Source organism: Protopterus annectens, chromosome 7.part0, assembly GCF_019279795.1.
Source record: "Protopterus annectens isolate FY-2018-M chromosome 7.part0, PAN1.0, whole genome shotgun sequence".
In the NCBI taxonomy this organism is placed as follows: Eukaryota; Metazoa; Chordata; order Ceratodontiformes; family Protopteridae; genus Protopterus; species Protopterus annectens.
Window position 1 is genome coordinate 1225545446 of NC_056739.1, and position 13540 is coordinate 1225558985.

The following is a 13540-nucleotide window of genomic DNA, read 5'->3' on the forward strand; positions in this document are numbered from 1 at the left end:
CCCCCAATAATCCCTCTGCAAAATGGCAATTTTGAAAGAAACATAGAGAGTTTACAATTAATAAATAATTGTAATGATCAGAGTTACAGATTACTTTTATTTCAGAAATGCATGTAGATTCCCTTATTTTGTCAGCGGCTCAGCTTAACAGTACTAATATTAAAAAAAAGTGTCCCTTCTTTGACAGGTTCCCAGCTGTATTGTGTGGCTATTTTATATTTTGTATCACATTTCTGGTCTGTTTTTCTGGCAAATTAGTGGCAAATCATTAAAGATTAAAGTTAGAAAATAATGACAGACATTTGAGTTTCAGATTTCATACCATTCAGAAAATTCATACTAATGCAAGACATGCTATTCTATTATCTTTCTAAGTTTATAAGAGCAATATTTTAAAATTGTCCTTATTTTTGGGCCTTTGTCTTACTTCTATTTATGGCTTTTTCCATATTTCTTGCTCTGAGGTTGAGAGGTATGACAAATGTGCCAGGGTCATCACCATCAGCCAGAGACATTTCAAATTGTGACATACTTGTTGTACCCTACTCCCCCGTGTAGTGACTTGATGTGTCCAAGCAAGGTAAGGAGCAGTTATGCAGTATAAGTGTGCAGAGTACCCCCCATCCAAGGCAGACACAAGTAATACAGTGGCTTTTCATCTGTCCTTGATTTTATAGAATGTTCTGTTTTTCTGTCATATTTTTATATTGTTGATTTATGCTTCTTATTATTCAGAAAATGCATGTTGTTACAGTGCCTACTGCTCTGTATTCAAGTAGCAATGCTTTAATAACTATCAGGCAAGCTTGTCTGAGACTGTAAGATGCAAGTAAGCTTTAATAAGCATACTGTTAAAGAATTACCAACACTGAAAGCCTTTTTGTTTTTGCCATGCAGAGAATATTTACATAACTAGATAGCGTATAAGCCTTAGGTATTGAAATGCATATGACAGTATTTGTAACAAAGGACAGGATTACAGTAATTTCAGAAGCTCATTACATTTGTTGGAGACTTGCAGTCATCTTTGCAGGCTTTACCCGTAAACTAAACAGAATGCCAATCTACCATGTGTGGTCCATAACCTGTGCAGTAAGCAATTTATCTTGAGCTTGTTTTTTGTTTGCTGTTCATTTTTTACTTTGATCATGTTTTCCCCATGAAACAAGTAGATAGTTGTTGTCAGGTAGCATGTGTTTTTTTGGATAAGAAACATTTTTACAAGTGGGGGTATCACAGAGATTGCTACTTTCAACATGCTACTTGGAGTTGGTACTTTTATAAAGCTGAATATAAATTATAATTAGAACTGCAGTGCAAGGAGAATGGTTTGAGATGAGTGCTGCTTGGTTTTTATACTTGATTTTGACTGGCATTTCAGTAATGTATTTAAAAAGTAATTTTTTCATGCCTCACAACCTTTTTGTTTCCATCAAGATATTAAGTAAGCTGCTATGTAGCCAGTGCTTTGAAATATTTTTTTTCTTCTCCACTTCATTTTGTCTTGAGTGGACTCTCATAATGATGGTTTGGCACCCAGGGCAGTGTATTTAATTAAAGCCCCAGTGTTTGTGGTATTGAGCATAGCCCCACCCTTTTCTAGTTGACCACGCCCCCTCCCATTGGCCCCACCCATTCAGCTGTCTCCTGCAGCCCCTCCTTTGAAATGAAGTCACCAGCCACCACTGTAAATGCATACATACATACTCCCCATAATTCTGAACAATCCCCTTGCTGTGTATTTGTCTCGATAAGAAAAAATAGAAAAGTCTGCTACTGCTGCAAAACTAGAAGCATTTTTTAACAAAATGTAGGTTATACTACAAGAAAATGCTTGTTTCCTAAACATCAGTCACAGAAAGGTGTGGGAAAAAAGAAATGGCAAACTTGATGTCTGTTATTATAAAATAAGTGCATAATTCATCACTGCACACTGTATTTTGGGGATTGCACAGCTGAAAATATTGGATCCAGACAGGTTTAACACTTCTTAATTAAAGCTGAAGTGACTAAATTAAATGATGAAGATAACAATAAAAATGTACATTTAAACTTAAAATAAAAAGTTGAATTTTAATTCCTAAGTCATGAAAATAAGGTGCCCATTTACCTGTGTTTTTGAAGGTTCTGCCATTAGGATTCCCTGAAAAACTTTAGACAGATCTCTCAGGTTAAAGGTGTAGTGTGATTTTGAAGGTGTTGGCAATAGCTGAGATGTAATAGTTGAATATACTTTGATGGTAGCATCAACCAGGGATTCTTTCATGAACAGTATACTGGGGGCTCCAGCTATATATACATATAAAAAACAAATCATATAGCAATATAAGTTCAACAGCATTATGGCCAAATTAAAATAAACTTTTTTAGAAACATGAATGGATAAACTCTCATATACAGAGAGACTGACTACACCAATTCTGAAATTAAGAGAACCAAAGTCAAATGATCATAGTACACAAAAATATAAATGCGATTAAACAACTATATGGCATTCTATGATGCAGACATTTATTACTAAGAAGGAAATATAATAATACATATCTATTAAAATTATTTTTTAATATTTTAACTCCATTATATTTGCATATGAAATATCTTCCCATAACAAACCTTCCACAAGGAGGTCTGAAGCTCTCTTACTACTTATGTGTGCTGCCTGATCTGATTCTTTTATATGAAATAATTCTTTCCTTTTCATATGACCTCTGGCCCTTACAAGCTATAAGCCAATAAACGCTTCTCAACAGCAGAATTTACACTACTAAAATCAGCACACGGTAATAAAATGAAGACTGTTAGCATAAAAAATAGTAAAACAATTTCTTAGTTAGATATATATGCTTTAAGTGATGACAGATGATCTGGCAATGCAAATGAAAGCAAAAATAAACAGTCATGTATCTTACAAAAGACAGGTAAGTGTTAAATAGCAGATTTGCTAGCTTGGGAAGAAATACTATGATACATTTATGTATTTACTGCATTTTGTTACCCATATAAGGTTTGGTGTGAAGACTTTTTCAGTGGTGACACAGTGAGCAACTATTCACCATAAAATGCATCTTGTGACTCCAATAAATACAGGCCACAGGCCAAGTGTGACTGGCATGATGAACAGTAAATAAATAAGCAAGCAAGCATGCAGTAAAAATTAATACTATTAATACTGTTTCAATATAGATACACAGTGTTGGGCAGAACTGAAAAATAAATGACTGGAAGCCACAGAGAAAAAAATCTTAAAACTTTCAGATCACTATGCATTTTAATAGTGAAAAATACATTGGAACAATATGTGAAATGGAACTTTTATTACTTCAGTGTACTGCGTGGTAAATCCTTATTTGTTTAGTTCACTGCTTCTCCTTAAAAGAGTAGATAATGTACTAATTTAGCCATCATTCAGTTCACCATGTTCTAAATCACACAAGTCATAGAACATCTTGTTTAACCAATGTTAATTACTGTGTCTGACATAAACTTTCATAAACACTGTGGCAGAAATAAATTGCCTCCTTCCTGCATAATTTCACAGACAAGACACATCTCAAGTGCTGTGTTTATTAAAGTACCCAAAGATGCTGGATGAGTGAATGATTTTATTCTTTGCTCAGCAGTTTTCCTCATTGTCCTCTTAAATTATGTGGAGCTGAGAGATTTCCAATAATCGCAGTGTAATAGTGCTATAATGGAGTGCCTGCTCTGTGGGCTTCAGTGGTTTGGTGAAACTACTGGCTGACGAATAATGAAAAAATATCAGACCAAAGTGGGGGAGATAAGACATGGCTTGTTGAGAATGTCAAACTGGAACAGAAAATCCAGCGAAGGGCTTAAAAATAAACTACAGTGCTACTCCAGTCTACTGTTCCAAATGAAACCACCAAAGGTGTCAGGATAAAAAAAAGTTTTATTATTCCATAAGAATGAGTGCTTTCATCTGTCTATATCCAAAGACTTCTTCAGATTCAAATACAAACTGCAAACACACACCTTATATCCATGTAATTAATCACCTGACCCACTTAATAAATGCTTCCCCTCTTATTCATTAAAGGTATACACATCACAATGTATAAGAACAAACAATAACTTGCATATATACATATAAACAACATTTAAATTTTAAGAATAATAGCTAAAAAGTCATAAAAAGTTATACATTGTAAGACTTCAATTTAAGAATGCAAGTAATGCTTGCATAGTCATTTAATCCAGGTGGATTAAAGGCTGCCAGCCTAATTTGCCATTTTAATTCATGTGCCTCAAGTATATCCTTCCATGCCCCCCCCCCAGGATTCTTTACCACAATTTCTAAGTCAGCAAAAACAAACTTGTGACCAGCATGTTGACTCGCATGTTTTGCCAGAGCATTACTATCTTTTAAATGCTTAATGTCCAGCTGGTGCTCATATATACACTCCCTAAATTGCCTTTGGGTTTTACCCACATAGAATCCCGGGCAACAAGTGCATAGGGCCACATATACTAAGCCCTTCGTATTGCAATTGCAATAAAGACGATTGTTTGATTATTTGGTTCTTAGTTTAAAAATAAATCAAACAACCATCTAGCTCAATGAAAATCTCACTAAGGTAAGAGAGCCTACATCAATTTCTTATCCCCATAAAGTTCAAAGCAATGAGAAGTCCAGTCTGTTGAATTAGAAGATGCTTTCCCTTTAAACATAACACTAAATAAACTAACTAGAACAGATAGAAATTTGGATGACAATGTTGCAAAAACAGAGAAAAACAATAATGTAGATGGAAAATGTACTCTTCCAGCACTCAGAAACTATAACTGAGTTAAAGAGAGATTATTAGGCAAGTGTACACACAGATAATGGTTAACATAGTTAGGCTGGAATAAATGGAAATGAAAATGGTTGACCTGGAAGATAAAGCATACCACAAAAATATATTGCTCATGGGAATTTCAGTGGTAGATTCTCAAGAACAGATAGAATAATGATGTCAAGAGAACATGTTTATTTATTAATTGTATTTATTTATTTAAATTTGTTTACCGGGGGAGAACCCTGATCAAAAATCAAAAATCAGGCTCATCCCAGGTTGGCTTATAATGTAACAAAACAATCTACAGTAAACAATAGCAACAATGATTTACATTTATGAGTAAGCATAGAATATCTAACAATATATACAGAGAAGGTATAACAATATATACACAGTTACAACGGAATAGAAAAGGGGAGAACAGAGCTAAAGTAGGAGGCGTGAAAGTGGTGGCAATACAGGCAGTAGTAACTAGGATAGGAAAGCTAATACAGACCAGTAAGACGAAAGAGGGGACTACATTATGTGTAGTAGGTTAAGAGCAGTAATGGTGAGATAAGATCAATCACAGTTTAGGATAAGTTAGTTAATCAGGTAGGTCAACTATCTGGAAGGTAAAGGTACTACACAGTAGGAGATACCTCTTAGGTGACATGCCTTTTAGATGGACAGTTGCATTTAAACTGTTTTAGTAAATATTGTTTGAAGTGTAGCCTGAACAGGGTAAAGTTTGTGTGATCAGTTAAATCAGGAGGAAGAGACTGCCAGGGTTTTGAGGTCAGTACACAGAAGCAATGGCTAGTAGAGTGCAATCTGACAAAATGGGTTTGTAGGGAAAGACCTGCACTGGCTTGGCTAAAAGTTGGAAGAAAGTGGGGGATGTCTAGTTTTAATATCTTGAAGAGTAAGAAACCAAGAAGAAGATTTGACCTGATCTGTAGTGGAAGCTTCATAGCCTTTGAAAGTGTAAGGCAGTGAGTACTTTCATTCCTTTTGGAGTTAGTTATGATTCAACTTATTTTACTGGAGAAATTCTGAAGGGTGGAAGTATTTTTGACATAATCAGATGCAAACAAGGAGAAATAATAATCAAGTTGAGCAAGGAGGATTCCTTTTCCTATAGTAGTCCTTGCTGGATGTTGAGAAAAACTAAGATATTTTTTGGCCCAGAAGAGTATATTGTTCTTGGCTCTCAGCTTTTCTACATGCTCATGGAAGTTAAGTGACTGGTGTAGAAAGATCCCACAATGTCTAAAGGAGCTGCTAGCTTCATTGGTTTGTTATCACAGTTGAGCATTTAGTTTGTTTACTGGGACATAAGCAAATTACAGAACTGGGTGGATTTGGATAACCTTTTATGAGTGTCAGATAATATGAACTTTATTTTTTGGCATTGAGCAGAAGAGTCTGAGACTTCAACCAGTGCTATAGGTGAAGAAGGTCCTTTTGAAGTTGAGTTTCAATTGTATGACATGAGGGATCAGATCAATAAATGACCATATCATCTGCATAAAGAAGTAGTGGTAAATGGCTCAGGTATAGTAATGTTTGTTGACAAACGAGAACAAAAGAGGTGCTAGACTGGAGCCTGTGGGAGCCCAAACTGAATGTGGGAACTGTTGGAAAGGTCCTATCTTTACCTGGAATGAACAGATGGAGAGAAAGCCTTTGAACAATGCAGTAGCATCAGGGCTGATCTCAATGTTTTGCAGGTAGAGAAGTAGAATTGGGTGGTTGACCATGTGAAAAGCACAGGTTAAGCCAATGAACAGAGCTCTACTAAGTTTTCCTTTATCCACACTAATTAAGATATTGTCATTCTGCGTCCAATGAGCAGGCATTGTGCTTCTACCAGCCCAGACTTCATGCTGTTTGATGGTGAGCAGGTGGTATTTTTATAGGTAATTGGTAAGTTGATTAATTATTTTTTTTTAAGAATTTTACCAAGGTGGGTAGGATGCAGATGGGACAGAAGGGACTACAAGAAGCAGACTTGATTTCTTCTGATACTGGTCTGGCAAAAAACGATTTTCCAATATTTGGCATAGTAGTAGTGACAAGGCAAAGGTTGTAAGTGCGCTTAAGAGGAGTTGTGATGAAATATCTGCAGTAGTACAAGAACCAACAGCAAAAATTGTCAGGTCAACATGGTTAGGCCATGGGAATATGTTCAAGTACAGATAAATTTGCTAAGAGATGAATTTTTTAAAAGTATAACTTAAATTGAGGGGTTAGGCTGTTTTTGTTGTGTACCTGCATTTTGGGTAGTTGAGGATGTGAGAAGGCTTCAGAATTCTCTAAGGAAGTCAGAGAGTGAAAGATTACCAGATAAGCAGCGTATGTAAACAAGACTGGATAATTCATTCAGGGAGGATTTTCCTGTTACTTTATTAATTTCCTGCCAGAAACATCTAGGTAAGTGAAGATTGGAGGTTTTCTTAGCTTGTTTGGTTCTGAGATTATGTGCGGCCTGTTTGGTGAAGTTCCTCAGAGTTTTGTAATAGTCAAAGTTGTTGGAAGTGGGGATCTTGTTTGCATGTTTCTCAGACTTCATTGCATAGCTTCTTTAGATATTTAAGCAATTTGGCGAGCAATTCATTTTTCAGGTCTTTCAATAGCACTGAGATCACTGGGAAGTGGGTGTCTTGAAGTGAGAGGAATATGTTTGTTAGTTTACTGGTGGTAATATAAGCATTAGGAAGTAAAGAACTGGGGATCAATTAATAGAAGCAATCTCTAAGTGTAGAATGGCTATTTTATGAGGAGGCTTAGGCTTGTAACTGGCAGGGGGTATTTGACTTGTAGATTTTGTAGGGAAAATATGATGGGGCAATGATCACTAACAGTGGGTGGGTAAATAGAGACAGAGGAGATATTGTTTGGAAGGACTGCAATAATGAGGTCAAGACGTGAGTGGTGACTAGATCTGGGGTTGGGTCTATTTGTGATATCTACTAGTTGGAGTCTGCTGAGGTATGCAAGAAATTCAGTTAAATCATGCTTAACTGGGATCTGATGGTTAAGTTAAAGTTCTCCAGGATGATGCATTTATTTGGTTTGATGTGAGAAAGTGTGGACAGAATATATATATATATATATATATATATATATATATATATATATATATATATATATATATATATATATATATATATATATATATATATATTTTTTTTTTTTTTTACATTTGTAGAGTGAAGCACAGAGTGGAGTAAAGGCAATTGCCAGTTATAGAACTTGACTGGATGTTTAGTTAGTAACCATTTGGGGTTGGAATCAATAGATGCATTGGCTTTGAAAATAACTAGGATGTTAACAGAGGATTTGTGCAGTAGCATTATGCCACCACCAGGTCTGGTGCCTGGACAGGCATCAAAATAATAAGTATTTACAGGGAAGAAACAATATAAATGATGATGGTTACTCTTTAGCCATGACTTAGTTATTACAAGGAGATCATGGTAGTGGGACTGCAGAAAAAATGCTTATGTTGTCAGCCTTGTTTCTAAGGCATTTAGCACATGATAGACAATCTGACTTTGGAGTGTGTATGCACTTGTGAACCTTAGAGGTGTTTAGAGATGATGACGTTGATGTGGGAGAGAAATTGTCTGATTTGAGAATTGTAATGCAAGAAGTAGGTGAAATAAGATGGAGAAAATATGTGGTGCAAGAGATATGAATTTTAATACTGTCAGACTAGTAGAAGTATGAGAGGCGGAAAGAGTGGCTGTTGTGGAATGCGTACATGGGAATGAAAATTAGAGAAATACTGAGGTGATAAATATTATAGTAGTGTGTCAGCAGATGTTGTTCAGATGTCTGAGGATGTGCTTTGACTTAAGCTTGTGTGTCCTGAGAGGAATGTAAAAATTAGTAGAATAGCCAAGCTAAGGGTAGGTATTTGTTTGAATGTGTTGTTAAGAGGTTGGTCAGATAATGAGATATGTGGGTGTGGTACAGAATGGTTAAATTTGTGTATATGGGGAGGTGAATGTGGAATTGAGGCAGGAGGGGAGCAAAGTGGGCCACATCCCCACAACTGCAGGTGTCAACAGGTCTGCAGTTGCTAATAACACCTGAGAGGCTTGCCCCCTTTCTGAGAAGGATTAGCAAGTAAGTGTAAGAAAAAATGTTTTGTGTGCAGTTAAAAAACAATTAAAGCTAAAATGTCAGATGTGACACTAAGTAGTGCAGGAAGAGATTGTCCACCTAGTGCAGATGGAAACACAAGTATTAAAATCATTCATTTGATTGTAAATAAGGATGACTTACCAATTACCCTGCTCCAGTGATGGTTAATATAAAAGTAAAACACAGACTCATGGGACAACACTGGATATTTCCTGCAGTATTTTGTGATTCTAAATAGTATCAGGCACAGTGGCAAGGAAACTTGTCAAGGAACAACAGTGTTCAAATGGTGAAACATTTGCTGATGTTTTGGGTAGCAGGAAGAAAAATTGGAGGGGTGAACTAAAGCAGTATGCCACAAACAAGCACAACTATGACAGACTGGCACTAAAACAGCATCAAGAATGGTTAAAGACTGATGCAGAATGGACAAGCTTGAGGGATACAAAGACTGGAACTGTTCATAACACAAGCAGAGAAAGAAGACATTTTCAAATGGGAAGGGAAATACAAGAAAAAAGGATTACAATTTACAACTTTGCAATTGAAACTCACCAAAGGCACAAATAAATTTATCAATAAGATTAAGGTCAAGATACAAAACTGGATATATGAAACTTGGGATTCAGAACTGGAAGAGTCAGATTAGGACCTGGGGACATTTTTCTTTTGTTTTCAAAGATTTTTCAAAGAATTATATACAACAGATTCTAAATATCAGGTAGATGACAAGGAACAGTATTTGCAGGACAAGAACCCCCCCCCCCCAAAGTAATGGATGAGTAGGCTATTTAATTTCCCCCATTAATAGAAATTAAATAGTGGAGTAACTCACTAAATTGCAAAAAGGCAAATCACTAGGTTTAGATGGTACAACACTAGAATTATATAAAATAGGGGAGAAAGTACAGTTGTGTAACAACTTACCATAAAAGTAGATGTGCAAATAGACCACTTTTGTAGTAATGCTGAAGTATCATACCAAGGATAGCATACATCTGGGCAGTATGACAAATATTAGTGCTACTTCATAATGAGCCATACATTCGAATGTAGACTTAAGTATGAAGACTATGTTCTGGTATATAAAGGAGAGTACAAGCACAAAAATCATTTTCTTGCCCCAAAGAAAAATGAGACTTGCTATACAGAGGAGAAGCTCAAGCAGATGTCGGGGTGGGGGGTGGGGGGGCAAAAATGGATTCCACCTCAGCCAAAGGAATTAAAGAGGAAACAGGAGCTGGTGGAAGGGTGCACATACTGCAACAGTGATCTATTTGAGCAGCTAATATTATGGTAAGCTCTTATACAACTGTACTATGTTTAGCATTAAATCACTCTTACAGTAATGCTAACAGATGGGATGATTATCACAGGATCATAGGAAGTTACTAGGCTAATGGCCCTAGGGCCCTTACGAGCCTAGCCAAGTTCTATCCTTATTTCCATGATCAGAATCTACTGCCCCTGTCCAGAAAGGACATGGGTGAACCCCCTCCCCGAGGTGAATCTACAGTTACCCACCCAACTGTCCAGATTGTGTTTGAAGAGGCCCAATAAGGTCCTCTGTTTGACATGAAGTGGGAGTCTGTTCCAAAGGTGTGGTAACATCTGGGAGACAAATCTGTCCCTCCAGCATGTTCTATTAATATCACATACCAGGTTAAGTCTTTAGAGAGAGTAACCCGTGTACCATTTGACTTGTGGATATGCAGCATTTCCAATAAAGTAGGGTCATAGATTGCCTTATATGCAAGGCAGAGATTGCCTCTGAGTAGTCTCTATGAAACAGAATAAAGTGAGAGTGATTTCAGACAACCACATAGGACACATGCTGAAGACACTGAATTTTCCTTGTGGGGAACCTTTGTGGTCTCTCCAATTGCTGCAGGTGCTTGGAAAGGTACATACCAAAAGGGTCATTGTACTCAATTATTGGCCTGATGAGGGAAAAGTACAGGGAGGTTATAACTTCTTTTTTTTCTGGAAGCAATGCCCTTACCTATGAGATGAGCAATACAAGTAAGGTTGCTGTCAACCTGTATGCCCAGGTCTCTCACCACTGAGTGTGTACTTAGGGTGTTGCTGTTGATGTGGTAGTTAGCAGGAACATCACACTTACCGAAAGGGATAATACATTTTTTTGCAGTAAGTTTAAGACCATGACTTTGGCAGCAATCATTTGTTTGTGTAAGACCCTCTTGTAGGATGTTGACATCACTTGGAGATTCTATGACTGCTCTCAGTTTGCAGTCATCAGCAAACTTTGGCAGCCAGAGACATTTAGTTTTTGCTTGTACTTCACAGAAATAGATTCCAAACAGTAGAGGTCCTAGGACTGATCCCCGTGGAACACTACTGGTTACAGGTCTGCTGTTGGAGGTGGATTCCCCTATTTTGCCTATATGTGTTCTGTCAGTGAGCCAGTTAGCGACCCATCTAATGATAGAATGGTTAATACCTGGCTGGGTGAGTTTGTCAATGATGCCTGAGTGGGGGATAGTGTCAAAAGCCTTGGCTAAGTCTAGGTAGGCTGTATGCACAGTATGCACAGATTTACCCTCGTCCAGGGCCTTGGTGACTATCTCGAAGAAGTCCACCAGGTTTAACAGGCATGATCTCCCTTTGACAAATCCAAACTGAGTAGGGTCAAGTGTTTGGAGATTACCTATATCTTTGTTGATAAGGTCCATGATGACTCGCTCCATGGCCTTGCAGATAAGGCTAATCAGGCTAATAGGTCTATAGTTCCCAGGGTCAGTGGAAGCATCGGCTTTGTGCAAGGGAATAATGGTGGCCATTTTCCATTCAACTGGGATGAAGCCGGTGCGTAGACTATGATTGAAAAGAGTACCCAATGTTGTTGCTGATTCTTGTTAGAGCCCATGTAGTATGCAGCCTGGGATGTTATCAGGTCCCATAGATGCTGTGTTTTTGGCCTTAGAGAGGGCATTTATGCCCTGCTCTTTAGAGATACAAAGTAAGAGACAGGTGGTAGAGATGTCATGGGATATGTGTGGCAGGGACAGGGGAGTGAAATTTTCACAGAACCTGTTGGCCAACAGGTTTGCTATGTCCATAGGCTCAGTACATGCGGTATCATTAACTACCAGTTTGACACAAATCTGGGCCTTTTCTTTTAGGTTATGGATGTAACTAAATCAGATGTAGCTAGAAGATTCCTAATGCTTCTAGATAGACAGAGAGGGGGTAAATGAGACAGAACTAAAATCCAGTAAATGTGTAAAAAGAATACACTGCAGGGGTAAGGTACCTCCAAGCAAGATACTGTATTAGAACAAAAACAGCAAATGGTAGGTACTCCACAACAATCGAAGCAAACCACTGAGAAAGACTTAAGTCTGAGGAAGCATCCTTGGAGACGCGAAAGTGCTTACTTTTGTGGAATAAAAAAGTATTTTTCAGTAATTTTCAGTGGTTTGCTTCGATTGTTGTGGAGTACCTACCATTTGTTGTTTTTGTTCTAAAATCCAGTAAAGCTTGAAGTATGGATCTAGGAAATCCAGTTCTGGCTACAGAAAATACATAAATCTTGTAATGCTCTGTAAAAATGTGAATGAAAAATCAAGTAGCTGCCTCTAGTATAGAGTTGAAATCAAGCCCATTGAAAAGACAGCAGAAGAAACTAAAGCTCTTGTAGACTGAGTTTTGACAATACATAGAATGAATTTCCCATGGTTGGAATAACAAAAAGAGATGGCAAGGGATATCCATCAAGAAATGTTTTGCTTGGATAGTGGAAGACCTTCTGTTTTTGCTCCAAAAGAAAATGAACAACTGATCAGATTTTCTTAAGTTTTATCCAAATAAAATCTTATTTGCCTGGTGACATTTAGCAACTGCAACATTTTTTACAGAACTAAAATCCAGTAAATGTGTATTATTTTGAGGGTAAGGAAAAATACAGGAATGTGTACTGACTGAATCTGAGCCATTTTAGAGATCTCTTTAGGCATAAAGGATGAGCTGTCCATGGGAAAGACCAGAAAAGCTAGAATAGGCATCATGACTTATAACTTACAGACCCTTTTAACAGAGAGTAGAATAATAAGAACTGTTTTCCATATTAATATTTTAAGAAAGCAGAATAAGATGGACTATTTAAAAAAAGCAGAGTAAAATGGTTCAAATGGTGATAAAGTTAATTTCTACAGCACATAATTCAGGTCTCAGGGAGGAGGAATAGATTTCTTGGGTGGGCCAGATATGCAGGATTTAGGAATTGCTTGACTGCAAAGCATAAAAAAGGTGGATCCATGGGAAGACATTAGCTGAAATGGCTGATAAATGCACCTTACTGGAAGTATATGTCAGACCCAAATTTTGTAGTTCACAAAAATATTGGAGGATAGAAGATATTATTGGCTGATAGGGATCCCATCCTCTATCTTTTTGGCACCAAAACAAAAATCTTTTCCAGTTAGATATACATGATTTTCTAGTTGCAGACTTTCCAGCCTACCTTATGACCTGTAGCAGTTTCTCAAAATAAAGGTGCCTAAAAACCATAAACAGTTTATCATCTTGCAGTGATTCTGAGAATCTTCAGGTATGTGGGAATGACAGATCCTTAAAGATCTTTTCTG

The 13540-nt window shown here is 37.1% G+C and overlaps 1 protein-coding gene across 1 annotated transcript in view; it reads right to left on the reverse strand.

Annotated features, from left to right (window-relative positions):
• The window catches only part of DNAH1 (dynein axonemal heavy chain 1), a 5225710-nt gene that overhangs the window by 2016861 nt on the left and 3195309 nt on the right, over positions 1–13540 (reverse strand). The window contains exon 47 of the mRNA XM_044076389.1: positions 2111–2289. Coding sequence (XP_043932324.1) covers positions 2111–2289 — 179 coding nt within the window. The remainder of the gene's footprint in view (positions 1–2110; positions 2290–13540) is intronic.